General features: G+C 51.4%; 1 protein-coding gene across 2 annotated transcripts in view; it reads right to left on the reverse strand.

Annotated features, from left to right (window-relative positions):
- Window positions 1-22,008, reverse strand: part of LOC139240189 (transcription factor 12-like) — a 142,151-nt gene that overhangs the window by 10,752 nt on the left and 109,391 nt on the right. Inside the window, exons 8-10 of one of the 2 annotated variants that reach the window (XM_070868622.1) lie at window positions 20,461-20,532; window positions 19,259-19,468; window positions 623-743 (exon numbers count right to left, since the gene is read on the reverse strand). In XM_070868622.1, the coding sequence (XP_070724723.1) occupies window positions 623-743; window positions 19,259-19,468; window positions 20,461-20,532 (403 nt within the window). The remainder of the gene's footprint in view (window positions 1-622; window positions 744-19,258; window positions 19,469-20,460; window positions 20,533-22,008) is intronic. The other variant, XM_070868623.1, reaches the window with a different exon arrangement.

Below are 22,008 nucleotides of genomic sequence, written 5' to 3' on the forward strand. Positions count from 1 at the left end.
CCACTCACCCATCACCCACTGTGCTCGCTGACCAATATTGGCTCCCGGTCCGACAACGCCTCGATTTCAAAATTCTCATTCTGGTTTACAAATCCCTCAATCTTGCCCCTCCCAATCTCTGTGATCTCCTCCAGCCCTACAATCCCCCCCCCCCCCACCCCGTGATGTCTGCACTCCTCTAATTCTGCCCTCCTGAGCATCCCTGATTATAATCGCTCAACCATCGGCAGCCGTGCCTTCTGTTGCCTGGGCCCCAAGCTCTGGAACTCCCTCCCTAAACCTCTCCGCCTCTCTCTCCTCCTTCAAGACGATGTCATGTATGTATGCTTGGGGTTACTAGCCACCAGGTGGCGCCATTGTCGGAGGTCATGTGCGCACAGCCCAATGACCTCCGACAGTGGCACCACCTAGTGGCTAGTAAACCCAAGCATACATACTTGACAAAGACGCTCGTGAATACCAATCTCTTGGACCAAGCTTTTGGTCACCTGCCCTAATTTCTCCTTCTGCGGCTCGGTGTCAAATTGTTTGTCTCATGTTAAGCGCGGTGGGGCGTTTCACTTCATTCAAGGCGCTATATAAATACAAGTTGCTTTTGTTGCACATGCCACGAAGGTCCTACCTCGGCACACGTCCTGGGCCTGGTGGTTCAGTCCTGCTGCTGCAAGAGCTGCAGACACTACGCTGGGCAGGCCCGAGAGACTGGAATGGACATTCGTTGCGTCATCCCGGTGAGTGGCTACCTGTGGAAAGACAAAGGACACGCTTAGACTGGCATCGGTTTACATCAAAAACGTGTATTTGTACGTGGTGTCGGCCGTGGATCACTAGGAGTACTGTATGCACCTGTGAGCATGCTCACAGGTTTGTAGGGCTTTTGAGTTGTGAGTGGCTTAGCCAGTCACGTGAAGTTCACAAGACTCAATAAAACCCCAGCCTGTGCGACCACGATGAGGTATGCAGTTGTGAGCCCAGTGGATGAACTGGTAATGTGTAGTGTAATTGTTAAACCTTTACTAATTAACCAACTCATTTTTAATAGCAATTTGTTGCTATGACTTCTTAAGCAAAGAACCCATGAAGCAAATACATTACAGAGGGTAGCACTCTCTCTCTCGCCTCGGAGTCAGTCAGTCGTGGGTTCGGGTCCCACTCCAGACACTTGCGCCCAAAATCCAGCCGACACTCTGAGGGGCAGTGCTGAGGGAGCGGCGCACTGTCGGAGGGGCGGTGCTGAGGGAGCGCCGCACTGTCGGAGAGGCGGTGCTGAGGGAGCGCCGCACTGTCGGAGAGGCGGTGCTGAGGGAGCGCCGCACTGTCGGAGGGGCGGACTTTCGGATGAGACGTTAAACCGAGGCCCTGTATGCTCTCTCAACTGGATGCAAAAGATCCCGGGGCCACTATTGGAAGAAGAGCAGGGGGAGTTCTCCCCGGTGTCCTGGGCCAATATTTATCCCTCAACCATCACCACTAAAACAGATGATCTGGCTCATTATCACCTTGTTGTTTGTGGGAGCTTGCTTTGCGCAAATTGGCTGCTGTGTTTCCTATGTTACAACAGTGACTACACTCCAAAAGTATTTCCTTGGCTGTAAAGCACTTTGGGATATCCTGAGGTCGTGTAAGGCTCTGTACAAATGTTCTTTGCCAGAATTTTTCCAGTGGCAGGGCTCGAAGTCCAGTTGTCAGTTTGAGCCGTGAACACCAGGTGGCGCCAGTGTCTGTCAGCGGCGCTTGGTGAGTATGCGCTTGCGCAAGAATGGCCCCACCTGGTTAGCTTTGGGTGCCAGCCTCCATAAGACTGGCCTCGATAGTGGCAAGTGGCCAGGACCGACTTGCCCCCGCTTATAGTCTGCTGCAGAAGGCAGGGCTTATTCCAAGGGCCGATAGTCAGCCCCGACATTTGCATGGGTCACTCGCCCGCAGGCCCCGGCCTCTGATAGCAGACCAGCCAGAGAACTTAAACATCGTCACTCCTCTGGGTGCCTTTGACTAGTAAACCACGAACACAGGAACAGGAGGAGGCCATTCAGCCCCTCGAGCCTGTTACATAGGAATAGGAGGCGCATTCAGCCCCTCGAGCCTGTTACATTAGGGAGGCCCATTCAGCCCCTCGAGCCTGTTACATTAGGAATAGGAGGCGCATTCAGCCCCTCGAGCCTGTTACATTAGGAACAGGAGGCTTATTCAGCCCCTCGAGCCTGTTACATTAGGAACAGGAGGCTTATTCAGCCCCTCGAGCCTGTTACATTAGGAACAGGAGGCTTATTCAGCCCCTCGAGCCTGTTACATTAGGAATAGGAGGCGCATTCAGCCCCTCGAGCCTGTTACATTAGGAATAGGAGGCGCATTCAGCCCCTCGAGCCTGTTACATTAGGAACAGGAGGAGGCCCATTCAGCCCCTCGAGCCTGTTACATTAGGAACAGGAGGAGGCCCATTCAGCCCCTCGAGCCTGTTACATTAGGAACAGGAGGAGGCCCATTCAGCCCCTCGAGCCTGTTACATTAGGAACAGGAAGAGGCCCATTCAGCCCCTCGAGCCTGTTACACAGGAACAGGAGGAGGCGCATTCAGCCCCTCGAGCCTGTTACATTAGGAACAGGAGGAGGCCCATTCAGCCCCTCGAGCCTGTTACATTAGGAACAGGAGGAGGCCCATTCAGCCCTTCGAGCCTGTTACATTAGGAACAGGAGGAGGCCCATTCAGCCCCTCGAGCCTGTTACATTAGGAACAGGAGGAGGCCCATTCAGCCCCTCGAGCCTGTTACATTAGGAACAGGAGGAGGCCCATTCAGCCCCTCGAGCCTGTTACATTAGGAACAGGAGGAGGCCCATTCAGCCCCTCGAGCCTGTTACATTAGGAACAGGAGGAGGCCCATTCAGCCCCTCGAGCGTATTCCGCCATTCAATCAGATCACGGCTGATGTGTATCTTAACTCATTCTACCCACCTTGGTTGCGTAACCCTTAATACACAACAAAAATCTATCGATCTTAATTTTGACATTTTCAATTGACCCCCCGGCCTTAGCAGCTTTTTCAGGCGGAAGAGAGTTCCCGATTCCCACTGCCCCTTTGTGTGTAGAAGGAACAGCACAGATACTGGGTTCGAATGATAAATTTCCACTTTCATTTTAATTGTCATGGTGGTTCTCCACACCTCCCATTCCTGAAGGCATTGAGTCCCAGCTCCAAAACTCTCTCACTGAGTGCTGGCAGACGATTCAACTACGTGGGGCATCACGACCGAGGTTAGTCCTGCTCGTGCCCGGTCTCCATGGGCCTGCGCTTCCAGCACTTTCCAAAAGGGGTCGCTGGACAGCAATCAGCAGCAGGAATACTGCCTGATTTCCCACCCACCGCTTTCTGTCGCAGAGTGCTACGATTGCACTAGAGAGGGTGCAGAGGAGATTTACCAGGATGTTGCACTGGAGAGGGTACAGAGGAGATTTACCAGGATGTTGCACTAGAGAGGGTACAGAGGAGATTTACCAGGATGTTGCACTAGAGAGGGTACAGAGGAGATTTACCAGGATGTTACACTAGAGAGGGTACAGAGGAGATTTACCAGGATGTTGCACTGGAGAGGGTGCAGAGGAGATTTACCAGGATGTTGCACTAGAGAGGGTACAGAGGAGATTTACCAGGATGTAGCACTAGAGAGGGTACAGAGGAGATTTACCAGGATGTTACACTAGAGAGGGTACAGAGGAGATTTACCAGGATGTTGCACTGGAGAGGGTGCAGAGGAGATTTACCAGGATGTTGCACTAGAGAGGGTACAGAGGAGATTTACCAGGATGTTGCACTAGAGAGGGTACAGAGGAGATTTACCAGGATGTTGCACTGGAGAGGGTACAGAGGAGATTTACCAGGATGTTGCACTGGAGAGGGTATAGAGGAGATTTACCAGGATGTTGCACTAGAGAGGGTACAGAGGAGATTTACCAGGATGTTGCACTGGAGAGGGTATAGAGGAGATTTACCAGGATGTTGCACTAGAGAGGGTGCAGAGGAGATTTACCAGGATGTTGCACTAGAGAGGGTACAGAGGAGATTTACCAGGATGTTGCACTGGAGAGGGTATAGAGGAGATTTACCAGGATGTTGCACTAGAGAGGGTACAGAGGAGATTTACCAGGATGTTGCACTGGAGAGGGTATAGAGGAGATTTACCAGGATGTTGCACTAGAGAGGGTACAGAGGAGATTTACCAGGATGTTGCACTGGAGAGGGTACAGAGGAGATTTACCAGGATGTTGCACTAGAGAGGGTACAGAGGAGATTTACCAGGATGTTGCACTAGAGAGGGTACAGAGGAGATTTACCAGGATGTTGCACTGGAGAGGGTACAGAGGAGATTTACCAGGATGTTGCACTAGAGAGGGTACAGAGGAGATTTAACCAGGATGTTGCACTGGAGAGGGTACAGAGGAGATTTACCAGGATGTTGCACTAGAGAGGGTACAGAGGAGATTTACCAGGATGTTGCACTCGAGAGGGTACAGAGGAGATTTTCCAGGATGTTGCACTAGAGAGGGTACAGAGGAGATTTACCAGGATGTTGCACTGGAGAGGGTACAGAGGAGATTTACCAGGATGTTGCCGGGAGTGGGGAATTTTAGCGATGAGGAAAGATTGGATAGGCTGGGGTAGTTTTCTTTGGAACAGAGGAGGCTGAGGGGAGAGCTGATTGAGGTGTATAAAATGATGAGAGGCCTGGATAGAGTGGATAGGACGGACCTGTTTCCCTTGGCAGAGGGGTCAACAACCAGGGGGCATAGATTTTAAAGTAATTGAGGGGAGGTTTAGAGGGGATTTGAGGGGAAATTCTTTCACCCAGAGGGTGGTGGGGGTCTGGGGTGGAACTCGCTGCCTGAAAGGGTGGTAGAGGCAGAAACCCTCACCATATTTAAAAAGTACTTGGATGTGCACTTGAAGTGCCGTAACCTACAGGGCTGTGGACCGAGAGCGGGAAAGTGGGTTTGGGCTGGGTGGCTCTTTGTCGGCCGGCGCGGACACGATGGGCCGAAATGGCCGCCTTATGGGACAATTCTTACTGCCCAGCCACTGGCTGCTTCCCGCCTCGTGAATCTGTCGGGAGCACCGGCGGGTGGAATCGGGGTCGCCGCCAGGCAGCGAGGGGTCAGCGCACGGCCGACAACGGGTCGGAGAGCCGGGTGGGGTGTAAACGGGCCTTAAAGAATGGGGAAATTCCCCCCACCCTCCCCTCCCCAGCGTGTGTTGGCAAGCTATTCCATCACTGGGGCTTTACTGTCCAATTCCTCACCCAATCACCACAGTTGCTGAATTTGAATGGGGCTCGTTGGACAGTCATTATCATCATAGACGGTCCCTCGAACGAGGGCGAGTTGCTTCCACGAGTTCACAGGTGTTTCGATGAAGGACCCGATGTTCCAGTCCTGAACTCCAATTGAGGAGGTGGAAGATGCCTGTGGGTGGATTTTTTTTAACGTGGGGTGACCGTTGCACACCAGCCACCACACGGGGCTTGACAGAGCAAGGTCTTGGTCCAGTGGCAAGGGTTAACCAGGACGACTGGAGACCTGCTCTGCTGCACGGACCCAGTGCGCCCACATATCGCACAGTGTGGGCTGGGCCCGTGCTGCCCCCGGGCCCCTCGCCTCTTCTGGCCCTGTACCCTCATTCGCCGCACCTCCGCCACGATCTCTCGCCGCTCCTCCGCCGTAAACATTCACCGCATCTCGTCACAAACAATCGCCGCTCCTCCGCCCCGACCTTCCCAACTCCTCTGTACTGCCGCTGTTCCTGCCCACGCGCAGCAGTTGAAAGCTTGGCTGGCTGACTGTGTGTCCTCTCCTCCTAGTGGTCAGTTTTAGCCACCCCACTGCAGCACTCTGTTTATCTTTGAAATGGTTCAGTTTAAACAGGACGAGAAGCTAACCACAGTTATGTGTGTGTGGGAGATGTTAATGCCTGGCTTTTACAGACATGCAACATGGCTGAGTCAGTCGATTCTGCATTGCTGTAGCACCTTTCATCACCTCAGGACTTTCCAAAGTGCTTTTACAGCCAATGAAGTACTTTGACATGTAGTCACTGCTGTACTGTGGGAAACATGGCAGCCAATTTGCGCACAGCAAGCTCCCACAAACAGCAATGTGATTATAACTGGATAATCTGAGTTAGTGATGTTTATAGAAGGATAAATATTGGCCCAGGACACCGGGGAGAACTTCCCCTGCTCTTCGAAATAGAGCCCATAGGAGCTTTTACATCCACTTGAGGGGGCAGATAGGGGCGAACGTCTCAACCGAAAGACGGCACACCAGACAGTGCGGCGCTCCCTCAGTACTGCCCCTCCGACAGTGCGGCGCTCCCTCAGTACTGCCCCTCCGACAGTGCGGCGCTCCCTCAGTACTGCCCCTCCGACAGTGCGGCGCTCCCTCAGTACCGCCCCTCCGACAGTGCGGCGCTCCCTCAGTACTGCCCCTCCGACAGTGCGGCGCTCCCTCAGTACCGCCCCTCCGACAGTGCGGCGCTCCCTCAGTACCGCCCCTCCGACAGTGCGGCGCTCCCTCAGTACCGCCCCTCCGACAGTGCGGCGCTCCCTCAGCCTCAATTATGTGCTCAAGTCTTTGGAATGGGGCTCGAACCCAGAAAATTCTGACTCGGAGACGAGAGAGTGCTACCCACTGAGGGTGTACGGTAGAGTTGAAAGTGCCATTCTTCAGCTGAGAGGATGTTTCCCCCGGGCTGGGGAGTCTAGAACCAGGGGGTCACACAGTCTCAGGATAAGGGGTCGGCCATTGAGGACTGAGATGAGGAGGAATTTCTTCACTCAGAGGGTGGTGAATCTTTGGAATTCTCTACCCCAGAGGGCTGTGGAGGCTGAGTCGTTGAGTATATTCAAGACAGAGATCAATAGATTTTTGGACTCAGGGAATCAAGGGATTGGGCGGGAAAGTGAGTTTGAGGTCGAAGATTAGCCGTGATCTTATTGAACGGTGGAGCAGGCTCGAAGGGCTGAATGGCCGACTCCTGCTCCTATTTCTTGTGTCCTTATGAAATCATGGCCCGCGTTTTCTTCATTACAACAGTGACTGCACTTGGCTGATTTACACTCCTGTGAAGCACCTTGGGACAATTTGCTACGTCAAAGGCGCTATATCAATGCAAGTTGACCAAGGAATGTTTAGTGCGGTGCCCATGCCAAGGCTATGTTCTGGGAACCTGCGCTGACACCTCAATAAAGCCCAGGGACAGGAAGGAAGCAACTGTAACTACGCAGTGACTGCACTTAAATAAAAAGTACTTCATTGGCTGTGAAGCACTTTGAGATGTCCTGAGGTCGAAAAAGGCGCTATCGAAATGCACGTCCTTTGCCCCCCGTGTTCTGGTCAAGCATCTATCCACTCATTGTCTTGACCAATATTCCTGCCTCCGTCACAACACCAAAAGAATGATTAACTTGTCATTTATCTCGCAACTTCTTTCAGGGTATATGGATGGTACAGAATAGCAGATACGTTTACACGCAGCAACCGTCACTTCATCTCACTACGATATGATTCGATGCGCTGAGGAACGTTAAAACTGCACGCACCTCTTTCAGTTAATCATTTCACTGTTGCTGATCATTTAAAAAGAAAGATTCATTAATCTGATTACGATTGTATGTTAGAAACCAATAGAGCTCTTTAAGATGTTTTGAAAGGTTTTGATAGAGTAGACACAAAGGGAGTGTTTCTACTTGTGTCAAGCTGTGGCTCAGTGGGTAGCACTCTCGCCCGAGTCAGAAGGTTGCGGGTTCGAGTCCCACTCCAGGAACTTGAGCACATAAATCTAGGCTGACACTCCTAGTACAGTGCTGAGGGAGCGCCACACTGTCGGAGGGGCGGCGCTGAGGGAGCGCTGCACTGTCGGAGGGGCGGCGCTGAGGGAGCGCTGCACTGTCGGAGGGGGCGGTGCTGAGGGAGCGCCGCACTGTCGGAGGGGCGGCGCTGAAGGAGCGCTGCACTGTCGGAGGGGCGGCGCTGAGGGAGCGCCGCACTGTCGGAGGCACCGTCTGCCCTCTGAAGTGGACTTTACAGATCCCACGGCCACTATTGGAAGAAGAGCAGGGGGAGTTCTCCCGGGGCCAATATTTATCCCTCAACCAAAATAACAAAAACAGATAATCCGGGTCATTATCACATTGCTGTGTGTGGGAGCTTGCTGTGCGCAAATTAGCTGCTGCGTTTCCCACAATACAACAGCGACCACACTCCAAAAGTACTTCATTGGCTGTAAAGACTTAGCGCTCTGAAACGTCTAGTGGTTGTGACAGGCGCTGTCGAAATGCAAGTCTTGCTTTTCTCTTCAATAGTGAAGCAGATGGGATTTTACAACAATCTGGCGGTTACATGGTCACTATTAGTGACACTAGCATTGTGTTCGGAGAGAGAGAGAGAGAGAGAGAGACCTCGGGATTACTAATCCAGTAACATAAACTACTACTGTGCCACCGTTCCCTCCAAAAACAGCAAGCGACCCCGGGGTCAGAAGGTGTCCCTGAATGGCCTCGACCGTTGGCACTTGCCTGAACCTTGCACCCAGTCATAAAACTGTCCTTGGGGGTTGAGGAGTGGGTTTTTAAAAAGAGAATGCGTGTGGGAGAGACAAAGGGGGACTTAAGGGCGGTGCTCTCTACCACCCGCCTCCCCAAATCTGTCCCGACAAAGTCCCAACGCAGTTTTTCTTTTTAAAGTCGGGATAATTTGTCTATATTTTTCTTTTGGAGAAAGAGTTTTTTTCCCCCCGCAGAGAGAGAAATGCAGACGGCAGGTGTACAAATAGTCGGCTGGAGACCTCTGCCGCCCTGCTAAGGCGGGCCTCGCTAGATTGGCTTTCTTTTCATTGAGCAGCGCATTAGCATACAGCTGTCTGCGCCTGCTTGGGTGGCAGAGGAAAGGAGGGAGGGAGCGAGGGAAGGAGTTGGGGGGAGGGTGCGTGTGTGTGTGTTGGTGGAAGATCTATCAACAGAGCACGTTTAACATTCCACACAGAAGGCCCTTTCAAAATAGCAGCCTCCTCTCCACCTCAAAAGCTGTCAGAAAGCACCCTCCCCCCCCGCCCCGGGGTTTTACACAAAAGGGGGGCCGCAGTGCCACAGATCGCCACCTACAGAAAGGACGGACTTGCATTTCTATAGCGCCTTTCACGACCACCGGACGTCTCAAAGCGCTTTACAGCCAATGAAGTACTTTTGGAGTGTGGTCACTGTTTTAATGTGGGAAACGCGGCAGCTCAATTTGCGCACAGCAAGCTCCCACAAACAGCAATGTTGTGATGTTGATTGAGGGATAAATATTGGCCCCAGGACACCGGGGAGAACTCCCCCTGCTCTTCTTCGAAATAGTGTCATGGGATTTTTTTTACATCCACTTGCGAGGGCATACGAGGCCTCGGGTTAACATCTCATCTGAAAGACGGCACCTCCGACAGTGCGGCGCTCCCTCAGTACTGCCCCTCCGACAGTGCAGTGTTCCCTCAGTAATGCCCCTCCGACAGTGCGGTGCTCCCTCAGTACTGCTCCTCCGACAGTGCGGCGCTCCCTCAGCACCGCCCCTCCGACAGTGCGGCGCTCCCTCAATACTGCCCCTCCGACAGTGCGGCGCTCCCTCAATACTGCCCCTCCAACAGTGCGGTGCTCCCTCAGTACTGCCCCTCCGACAGTGCGGCGCTCCCTCAGTACTGCCCCTTCCGACAGTGCCGTCGCTGCTCCCTCAGTACTGCCCCTCCAACAGCGCGGCATTCCCTCAGTACTGCCCCTCCGACAGTGCGGCGCTCCCTCAGTACCGCCCCTCCAACAGTGCAGCGCTCCCTCAGCACTGCACTGGGAGTGTCAGCCTAGATTTATGTGCTCAAGTCCCTGGAGTGGGACCTGGACCCACAACCTTCTGACTCAGAGGCCAGAGTGCTGCCCACTGAGTCACAGCTGACACGCAGTGAAATGTCCCAAGGCGCTTCACAACAGTATTATGAGCTAAAAAAAAGTCGACACAAGTTGCAGAAGGAGAAATTAGGGCAGGTGACCAAAAGTTTGGTCAAAGAGGTAAATTTTAAGGAGCGTCTTAAAGGGGAAGAGAGAGGTAGAGAGATGGAGAGGTTTAGGGAGGGAGTTCCAGAGCTTGGGGCCCAGGCAGCTGAAGGCACGGCCACCGATGGTGGAGCGATTATAATCAGGGATACTCAAGAGGGCAGAATTAGAGGAGCGCAGAGATCTCGGGGGGTTGTCCCACTTTGGGGCAGGCTGGAACATTTCCTAAAATGTTGACCAGATGCCGCAAAAAAACGTGGCTTTTATCTTCGAGGAATTTTTGTTTCTTCCAGATTCTCCCTTCCTCTGAAAGCATCGACTTGTGCTGGCTGCGGGTCCAGTGGCACATGCGTCAGCCCACTTCCCCTCCGTCCGTCCCACCCACCCCAACGCCTTGCCCAAGTAGCCATTGCCCACATGCAAGGTTCAGATTGTGAGAGTTGGCAGACAGTGCAGGGTCACTGCTGCTGAGCCCAATCCGGTCCGCAACCAGTGTCCATGTGAACGCATGTATACACACTCTCACACACAGCATATACACACAGCATACACACACACACACACACACACACACAGCATATACACACACAGTATACGCACACACATATACTCACACATATACTCGCACACACATATACTCACACATATACTCGCACACACATATACTCACACATATACTCACACACAGCATATACACATACATACTCACAGTATACACACACACATATACTCACACACAGCATATACACACACACACAGCATATACACACACACACAGCATATACACACACACACAGCATATACACACACACACAGCATATACACACACACACAGCATATACACACACACACACAGCATATACACACACACACAGCATATACACACACACACACACAGCATATACACACACACACACAGCATATACACACACACACACAGCATATACACACACACACAGCATATACACACACACACAGCATATACACACACACACAGCATATACACACACACACAGCATATACACACACACACAGCATATACACACACACACACACAGCATATACACACACACACACAGCATATACACACACACACACAGCATACACACACACACACAGCATATACACACACACACACAGCATATACACACACACACACAGCATATACACACACACACACCGCATATACACACACACACACAGCATATACACACACACACAGCATATACACACACACACAGCATATACACACACACACACACAAACGGGCAAGCAGAGACACACACGGGCAAGCAGAGACACACACAAACGCAAGAACACAGGGGCAGACACGCAGACAGACATATGCGCGCACAGATATATACACACAGCGACAAACGCACATTGACACGCGCACAAACAGCCATGCACACACATATAAACACAACAACCAAACACGCACACTCCCACAGACACACACGGAGGCACATACTCCAGCAGGATTTGCTGTGTAGCAATCAGGAGCAATTAATCAGGATGATTTCCTGATCTGGGAGCTTCAAGCCCAATTGTAGGATCGCCCAGCACCGCTGAATCACAGCGGCACCGGAGCGATCCCAAAGTGCTCTCAATATAACGAGAAGGTTTGGGAAGCGACTGATGCAGAGTTGAACTTTGCAAGCTTTCGCATCATCTCAGACACCAGTTTCAAAGAAGCGGGCAGCTCAACCTCCTCCCCGCTTCACTCAGGCTACGATGTGCCGCAGTCAAATAGTGTGCTGACACAACAACTGGCATTGATACAACAACAACTTGTATTTATATAGCGCCTTTGACGTAGTGAAACGTCCCAAGGCGCTGCACAGCAGTGTTATGAGATATACATTTGACATGGAACCGAATAAGTAGAAATTAGCTCTGAATTGGTCAAAGAGGTCAGTTTTAAGGAGCATCTTGAAGGAGGAGAGAGAGGCGGAGAGGTTTAGGGAGGGAATTCCGGAGCTTGGGGCCCAGGCAGCTGAAGGCACGGCCACCAATGGTGGAGTGATTATAATCAGGGATGCTCAAGAGGGCAAAATTAGAGGAGCGCAGACATCTCGGGGGGGTGTTGTGGGGCTGGAGGAGATTACGGAGATAGGGAGGGGGCGAGGGTCGTGGAAGGATTTGAACACGAAGATGTGAATTTTGAAAATCGAGGCATTGCCAGGGTGGGAGCGGCTGCCCAGCTTACACATGAGGCACTGGAGGCAGTGAAGCCTCTGAAACCGAACCCTAGCACCTTCAGGAGGGGAACGCATTGGGAACGAGGATGGATAAAAAGATGTAGACATGAATCTTTGGAGGCAAGTGACCTGTTGTCGCTCAGATAGACTGAGAAATCGCCAGTCTCCTGGACCTTTTACACGACGGTTCAGTAGTCAAGCGGGAAACCACACTGCATGGAGTAGATGTAGGATCTGGCACCAATAGTTACATCGAATGTCCAGCCCAGAAACAGCTCCATGCCAGTGTTTATGCTCCACACCAGCCCCTTCCCAACCCTCTCCCTCTCCCTCCATCCCCATATCCTTCTATTGCTTTCTCCCTCATGTGTTTATCCAGCCTTCCCTTAAATGCCTCGATACTATTCGCCTCAACCCCTCCCTGTGGCAGCGAGTTCCACATTCTCACCGCTCTGAGTAAAGAGGTTTCTCCTGAATTCCCCATTGGGTTTATTAGTGATATTGGATATATTCCAGAGGGAGTTAGATGTGGCCCTTACGGCTAAAGGGATCAAGGGGAATGGAGAGAAAGCAGGAAAGGGGTACCGAGGTGGATGATCAGCCATGATTATATTGAATGGCGGTGCAGGCTCGAAGGGCCGAATGGCCTACTCCCGCACCTATTTTCTATGTTTCTATTACTGTCTTATATTGATGGTCTCCCCCAGCTAGTGGAAACGCCTTCTCTACCTCTACCCTATCGAACCCCTTCATAATCTTGAAGACCTCTATCAGATCACCCCTCAGCCTTCACAAGAGCCCCAGACTGGTCAACCTTTCTTGACAGTTATAACCTCTCGGTTCTGGCATCATCATTGTAAATCTTTTATGCGCTTTCTCCAGTGCAGGTTGAGGAAGAATTTGTTTTAATTTTTTTTTTTTATACGCTCCCGGGATGTGGGCGTCGCTGGCAAGGCCCGGCATTTATTGCCCATCCCTAATTGCCCCTCGAGAAGGTGGTGGTGAGCCGCCTTCTTGAACCGCTGCAGTCCGTGTGGTGAAGGTGCTCCCACTGAGCTGACTTGGTCGTAGCGGTTTTGGTTCAACTGAGCGGCCATTTCGGAGGGCAGTTAAGAGTCAACCACATCACTGTGGGTCTGTGGAGTCACATGGCGGCCAGACTGGGTAAGGGTGGCAGATTTCCTTCCCTAAAGGGACATTAGTGAACCAGTTGGGTTTTCAGCGACAGTCGTGGTTACCATTGCCGATCCTGTTTTTTTAATTCCAAATCTATTTAATGACTTGAATTTAAATTCCCCCAGCTGCCGTGGGGGGATTTGAACTCGGGTCTCTGGTTCATTAGTCCAGGGTCTGGATTACTGGCCCATAACAAGATGTCACATCTGTAGCCCTGAGGTTGAGAGTCCGGACGAAAGCCCACCGACATAAGAAGTAGGAGCAGGAGTAGGCCATCTGGTTCCTCGAGCCTGCTCCACCATTCAATAAGATCGTGGCTGATCTGATCATGGACTCAGCTCCACTTCCCTTCCCGCTTGCTATAACCCTTCACTCCCTTATCTCTCAAAAATCCATCTATCTCCCAGTGTAAAGCTCCCTCTCCACTGTCCCATCAAACACTCCCAGGGCAGGTACAGGGGGTTAGATACAGAGTAAAGCTCCCTCTACACTGTCCCATCAAACACTCCCAGGGCAGGTACAGGGGGTTAGATACAGAGTAAAGCTCCCTCTACACTGTCCCATCAAACACTCCCAGGGCAGGTACAGGGGGTTAGAGACAGAGTAAAGCTCCCTCTACACTGTCCCATCAAACACTCCCAGGGCAGGTACAGGGGGTTAGATACAGAGTAAAGCTCCCTCTACACTGTCCCATCAAACACTCCCAGGGCAGGTACAGCACAGGGTTAGATACAGAGTAAAGCTCCCTCTACACTGTCCCATCAAACACTCCCAGGGCATGTGGAATCATTTCGTTCTCAGGCCTCCTCGCTAGCCGGCTTGTATTGTGAAGCTTCTCTAGGAGGAACAGCGCTTTCGAACCTGCTGTTAAAACCGTCCCATATTTGTTCTCTTGCAGATGCCGGCAGACCTGCTGCAGAACAGGCGGCGTATCAGTTTTCTCGTTTATTTTCTCCTTTCACGGGGAGGGTTTATCAGCACCGGCAGATGTCAGTGATAGTGAGAGACGGTGCACCTGACTGGCCTCTCCCCTCCTACGTCAGGTACACGCCAGGTGAGCAAACAGGAGCAGGTGTTTCGCTCAATAAAGCCGGGGTTTGCTTATCACTCGCACTGCTGGAATGGAATTTCCAATCGCGGTACGCATCTGCCCGGGGAGCTTCGTCCAACAGAACTGCAGCAGTAAACTGTCGCACCCCCCCCCTCCACCACCAACCCCCATGGCTGAGTGACTAAATGCACTACCTAGAGTGGTACTGAGCCATTGGCTTGGCCTTCCCACCCCACCACGGTACAGGCTATTGAGGCGGGTTAGCACTTAACATAATGAGATCGGAATTCGGAGCAAGAGTAGGCCCCAAGGCCCCTCGAGCCCACTCCGCCAATCAATAAGATTATGGCTGATCTTCGACCGCAAATGGCATGTTGGCCTTCATAGCGAGAGGATTTGAGTATAGGAGCAGAGAGTCCTTATTGCAGTTGTACAGGGCCTTGGTGAGGCCACACCTGGAATATTGTGTTCAGTTTTGGTCTCCTAATCTGAGGAAGGACATTCTTGCTATTGAGGGAGTGCAGCGAACATAGAAACATAGAAAATAGGTGCAGGAGTAGGCCATTCGGCCCTTCTAGCCTGCACCGCCATTCAATGAGTTCATGGCTGAACATTCAACTTCAGTACCCCATTCCTGCTTTCTCGCCATACCCCTTGATCCCCCTAGCAGTAAGGACCTCATCTAACTCCTTTTTGAATATATTTAGTGAATTGGCCTCAACAACTTTCTGTGGTAGAGAATTCCACAGGTTCACCACTCTCTGGGTGAAGAAGTTCCTCCGCATCTCGGTCCTAAATGGCTTACCCCTTATCCTTAGACTGTGACCCCTGGTTCTGGACTTCCCCAACATTGGGAACATTCTTCCTGCATCTAACCTGTCTAACCCCGTCAGAAGGTTCACCAGACTGATTCCTGGGATGGCAGGACTGACATATGAAGAAAGACTGGATCGACTAGGCTTATATTCACTGGGATTTAGAAGAATGAGAGGGGATCTCATAGAAACATAAAATACTGACGGGACTGGACAGGTTAGATGCAGGAAGAATGTTCCCGATGTTGGGGGAAGTCCAGAACCAGGGGTCACAGTCTAAGGATAAGGGGTAAGCCATTTAGGACCGAGATGAGGAGAAACTTCTTCACTCAGAGAATTGTGAACCTGTGGAATTCTCTACCACAGAAAGTTGTTGAGGCCAGTTCGTTGGATATATTCAAAGGGGAGTTAGATGTGGCCCTTACGGCTAAATGGATCAAGGGGTATGGAGAGAAAGCAGGAATGGGGTACTGAAGTTGCATGATCAACCATGATCATATTGAATGATGGTGCAGGCTCGAAGGGCCGAATGGCCTACTCCTGCACCTATTTTCTATGTTTATATGTAACTCCACTTTCCCGCCCGATCCCCATATCGCTTTGATTCCCTTCGTGTCCAAAAATCTATCTCAGCTTTGAATCGACTCAACGACTGAGCATCCACTGCCCTTTGGGGTAGAGAGTTCCAAAGATCCACAACACTCTGAGTGAAGAAATGTCTCGTCATCTCAGTACTAGATGGCTAACCCTGAGACTAAGACTCCCCCTCCACCCCCACTAGTTCCAGACTCCCCAGCCCGGGGGAAATAGCCTCTCACCATCTGTCCTGTCAATCCCCCTCAGAATCTTTTTTGTTTCAATGAGATCGCCTCTCATTCTTCTAAACTCCAGAGGACAGGGCCCAATCTACACAATCTCTCCCCTTAGGACAACCCTCTCATAGAAACATAGAAAATAGGTGCAGGGGTAGGCCATTCGGCCCTTCGAGCCTGCACCACCATTCAATAAGATCATGGCTGATCATTCACCTCAGTACCCCTTTCCTGCTTTCTCTCCATACCCCTTGATCCCTTTAGTCGTAAGGGCCATATCTAACCCCCTCTTGAATATATCCAATGAACTGGCATCAACAACTCTCTGCGGTAGAGAATTCCACACATTAACAACTCTTGAGTGAAGAAGTTTCTCCTCATCTTGGTCCTAAATGGCTTACCCCTTATCCTTAGACTGTGTCCCCTGGTTCTGGACTTCCCAAACATCGGGAACATTCTTCCTGCATCTAACTGTCCAGTCCCGTGAGAATTTGATATGTTTCTATGAGATCCCCTCTCATCCTTCTAAACTCCAGTGAATACAGGCCCAGTCGATCCAGTCTCTCCTCATATGTCAGTCCTGCCATCCCGGGAATCAGTCTGGTGAACCTTCACTGCACTCCCTCAATAGCCAGAACGTCCTTCCTCAGATTAGGAGACCAAAACTGAACACAATATTCTAGGTGGGGCCTCACCAAGGCCCTGTAGAACTGCAGTAAGACCTCCCTCCTCTTATACTCAAATCCCCTTGCTATGAAGGCCAACATACCATTTGCCTTCTTCACCGCCTGCTGTACCTGCATGCCAACTTTCAATGACTGATGAACCATGACACCCAGGTCTCGTTGCACCTCCCCTTTTCCTAATCTGCCACCATTCAGATAATATTCTGCCTTCGTGTTTTTGCCACCAAAGTAGATAAACCTCACATTTATCCACATTATACTGCATCTGCCATGCATTTGCCCACTCACCTAACCTGTCCAAGTCACCCTGCAGCCTCTTAGCGTCCTCCTCATAGTTCACACCGCCACCCAGCTTAGTGTCATCTGCAAACTTGGAGCTATTATACTCAATTCCTTCATCTAAATCATTGATGTATATTGTAAATAGCTGAGGTCCCAGCACTGAACCTTGCGGTACCCCACTAGTCACTGCCTGCCACTCTGAAAAGGACCCGTTTATCCCGACTCTTTGCTTCCTGTCTGCCAACCAGTTCTCTATCCACATCAGTACATTACCTCCAATACCATGCGCTTTAATTTTGCACACCGATCTCTTGTGTGGGACCTTGTCAAAAGCCTTTTGAAAGTCCGAATACACCACATCCACTGGTTCTCCCTTGTCTACTCTACTAGTTACATCCTCAAAAAATTCTAGAAGATTTGTCAAGCATGATTTCCCTTTCATAAATCCATTGCTGACTTGGACCGATCCTGTCACTGCTTTCCAAATGAATCAATGCACTGAACCTTCGTTGTACCGCCTCGAAGGCATGTATGTCCTTTCTCAGATAGGGAGACCAAAACTAGACTCAGTACTCCAGGTGTGGTCTCACCAGAGCCCTGTACAATTATAGTAAGACTCTTTATTTATCTATCTAGTTATTACTCATATTACTAATAAAATACACCAATCCCCATGCAATAAAGGCCAACATGCTATTTGCCTTCCTAATTGCTTACCATAGCTGTATGCTAACTCCGTCTTTCCAGTACGATGACACCCAATTCTCTCTACACACCAACATTTAGTCGTTTCTCACCGTTTAAAAAATTATTCTGTTTTTCTATTCTTTCTACCTCACATTTCACCACCTCATACTCCATCGGCCACCTTATTGCCCACTCACTTAACCGGTCTATACCCCTTTGCAGGTTCCTTGTGTCCTCCTCACAGCTTACTTTCCCGCCTAGCTTTCTGCTCGCCCCAGCGATGCCCTCCTGACCCCCGGCTGAATTTCCGGCCCCAGGGTTAATGCCGGCATTTATTGCCCATCCCTGATTGCCCCTTGAAAAGGTGGTGGTGAGCCGCTGCCTTGAACCGCTGCAGTCCCGTGCGGTGAAGGTGCTCCCATAGCGCTGACTTTGTTGTAGCGGTTTGGTACAACTGAGTGGCTCGCCGGGCCATTTCAGAGGGCAGGCAGTGACTAGTGGGGTACCGCAAGGTTCAGTGCTGGGACCTCAGCTATTTACAATATACATTGCTTGGGTCTGTGGAGTCACATAACGGCCAGACCGGGTAAGGGCGGCAGATTTCCTTCCCAAAGGACATTCATGAACCAGATCGGGTTTTTATGACAATCCGGTAGTTTCATGATCACCCGTACTAGCACTAGCTTTTAATTCCAGATTTATTTAATTAATTGAATTTAAATTCCCCAGCTGCCGTGGTCGATTTTGAGCTCACGTCTCTGGATCATTAGTCCAGGGTCTGGATTACGAGTCCAGTAACATAATCGCTACGTGACCTTACCCAAAGACTGTTCCAAGGAGAAATAGTCTGTAATGTATTTGCTTCATGGGTTCTTTGCTGAAGAATTCATAGCAACACATTGCTATTAAGAACTAGTTGGTTTATTAGCAAAGGTTTAACAATCACACTACACTTTACCAGTTCATCCAACAGACTCACAACTACCTGCCCCATCGTGGATCCCCCGAACCCAACTGGCTGGGGTTTTATTGAGTCTTGTGAACATCATGTGACTGGCTAAGCCACTCCCACTCAACAGCTATACAACTATTTTAGTTGAACGTAAAATCAAGCGGCCACTTTTGATAAGGGCACTAGAACCCACAAATTTCAAATTAAACTTTTGTGGAAACTTAAATCAAATAAAAATTTGGTTGCCGTGGGGTGATGATGCACTCCAGTCCCTCCGGAAGGCCGCGAGAGTACCGGTGGACACCGCATGCTCCATCTCCAGGGACACCCTGGCTCGGATGGAACCGCGGAAGAGAGGCAGGCAGTCGGGCTGAACGACCCCCTCAACAGCGCTACAAATCTGTGAGCGTACTCACAAGATGCATACGTTACACTGCCCTAACATTTTTTTTTTCCAACCTCCCCTCAGAGCTGAAGTCGCTCGACCTCCCCCCCGCCCCCCCCGGTAACCCCACAGTCGGCCACCTGTACTCACCATGGACGCTGCCCGCGCTGACGGCCCCAGGTTGGGCGCGGTGTAGCCCGGACCCAAGGCAGCGACCAGCCCGCTGTGCGATGAAGGCCCGAGCAGGCCGTGCAGGTCCCCATGGCTGCTGGGCAGACTGGACGAGGGACCCACCGCGTGGTTGCGCAGGATGTGAATGGCGTCGTCCAACCGGTCCAGGCGATCCTCCATCCGGCTTTGCTGCAAGGACCAGAGAGAGAGAGAGAGAGAGAAGTAGACAGCTCAGCGCTAGCCTGACGGAAGTACGCACAATACCGGACGATCTTAAGGCAAGGCAAATCTGGCACACTACTCTAAAGGTAAAGCAGAGATCATAAGCTGGTGGAAAATACATTTAGAATCAGCTATCAGAAAGGACCCATTCACCCAACGCCCGATAAATGTCTGGAATAATCTGCAGAGACACACACTTTAGGACATTCAAAGTACAGTGGAATTTCAGGAGTTGAGTTTTGGTGCGCTGAATGACGGGACAGTTTAGGGAGAGCCTTACTCTGTATCTAACCCTGTGGTGTACCTGTCATGGGAGTGTTTGATGGGGACAGTGTAGAGGGAGCTTTACTCTGTATCTAACCCCGTGCTGTACCTGCCCTGGGAGTGTTTGATGGGGACATTGTAGAGGGAGCTTTACTCTGTATCTAACCCCGTGCTGTACCTGCCCTGGGGGTGTTTGATGGGACAGTGTAGAGGGAGCTTTAATCTGTATCTAACCCCCTGTACCTGCCCTGGGAGTGTTTGATGGGACAGTGTAGAGGGAGCTTTACTCTGTATCTAACCCCCTGTACCTGTCATGGGAGTGTTTGATGGGACAGTGTAGAGGGAGCTTTACTCTGTATCTAACCCCGTGCTGTACCTGCCCTGGGAGTGTTTGATGGGGCAGTGCAGAGGGAGCTTTACTCTGTATTTGATGCTGATACTGAGCGCTTGCTGTCACAATTGTTCCATTCCCTCTATCCTTGAATTCCCTCATCTCGATGAGCACAAAATACAACTGGAAAACGAGGATAAGAAGTTCCAGTGCAGTAAAAAACTCATTGATTAGGCCCGAATGGATAAAGCACAGAGATCTTTTAAATGAAGACATGGCAGCAATAGCCATTGGAATAGGACTGGGAAAGAAATAAACGGAGAAAATCAGAATAAAAATATATGTTAATAGAAAACACTACTACCTCACACACATCCATTAACACAGAGATTGCGTCATGTAAATGCTCCTTAAGTTGCCGTTCTGCGGGGTTTTTCTATAAGATTTAAAGAGTCGGGGAAAGTATGTTAGATATGCCATGCAAAGCAAATATAGCAAGCATCAAAGAAAGAAAGACCTGCATTTATACAGCCCCTCTCACAACCTCAGGACGTCCCAAAGTGCTTTACATAGAAACATAGAAAATAGGTGCAGGAGTAGGCCATTCGGCCCTTCGAGCCTGCACCGCCATTCAATGAGTTCATGGCTGAACATGCAACTTCAGTACCCCATTCCTGCTTTCTCGCCATACCCCTTGATCCCCCTAGTAGTAAGGACTACATCTAACTCCTTTTTGAATATATTTAATGAATTGGCCTCAACAACCTTCTGTGGTGCAGCCAATCAAGCCCTTTCTGAAGTGCGGTCACTGTTGTATGTAGGAAACGCAGCAGCCAATATCCACACAGCAAGCCCCCACAGAATGTAAAAGTGACCCAGACCATCTGTTGATCGGGGCCACAGGAAACCGGGGATAACTCCCCCGTCCCCTCCCCCCGCTCCTCTTCCACAGTGGGATCTTTTACGTCCACCCGAGAGAGCAGACGGCACCGGCGGGTTTAACGCCTCGTCCGAAAGAGGGCGCCTCCGACAGTGCGGCGCTCCCTCAGTACCGCCCCTCCGACAGTGTGGCGCTCCCTCAGCACCGCCCCTCCGACACTCCCTCAGTACTGCCCCTCCGACAGTGCAGCGCTCCCTCAGCATCGCTCCTCCAACAGTGCGGCGCTCCCTCAGCACCGCCCCTCCGACACTCCCTCAGTACTGCCCCTCCGACAGTGCAGCGCTCCCTCAGCATCGCTCCTCCAACAGTGCGGCGCTCCCTCAGCACCGCCCCTCCGACAGTGCGGCGCTCCCTCAGCACCGCCCCTCCGACAGTGTGGCGCTCCCTCAGCACTGCCCCTCCGACAGTGCGGCACTCCCTCAGTACTGCCCCTCCGACAGTGCGGCGCTCCCTCAGTACTGCCCCTCCGACAGTGCGGCGCTCCCCCGACAGTGCGGCGCTCCCTCAGCACCGCCCCTCCGACAGTGCGGAGCTCCCTCAGCACCGCCCCTCCGACAGTGCGGCACTTCCTCAGTACTGCCCCTCCAACAGTGCGGCGCTCCCTCAGTACCGCCCCTCCGACAGTGCGGCGCTCCCCCGACAGGGTAGATTCAGCGAAGGATGTTTCCCCCGGGCTGGGGAGTCTAGAACCAGGGGTTCCACAGTCTCAGGATAAGGAACTGAGATGAGGAGGAATTTCTTCACTCAGAGGGGGGTGAATCTTTGGAATTCTCTGCCCCAGAGGGCAGTGGAGGCTCAGTCTCTGAATATATTCAAGACTGAGATGGATAAGATTTTGAGACCACGGGAATAGAGGGATATGGGTAATCGGGCGGGAAAGTGGAGTTGAGGTCGAAGATCAGCAATGATCTTATTGAATGGTGGAGCAGGCTCGAGGGGCTGTGTGGCCAACTCCTGCTCCTAATTCTTACG

Source organism: Pristiophorus japonicus, chromosome 30 (genome assembly GCF_044704955.1).
Source record: "Pristiophorus japonicus isolate sPriJap1 chromosome 30, sPriJap1.hap1, whole genome shotgun sequence".
Classification (NCBI taxonomy): Eukaryota; Metazoa; Chordata; class Chondrichthyes; family Pristiophoridae; genus Pristiophorus; species Pristiophorus japonicus.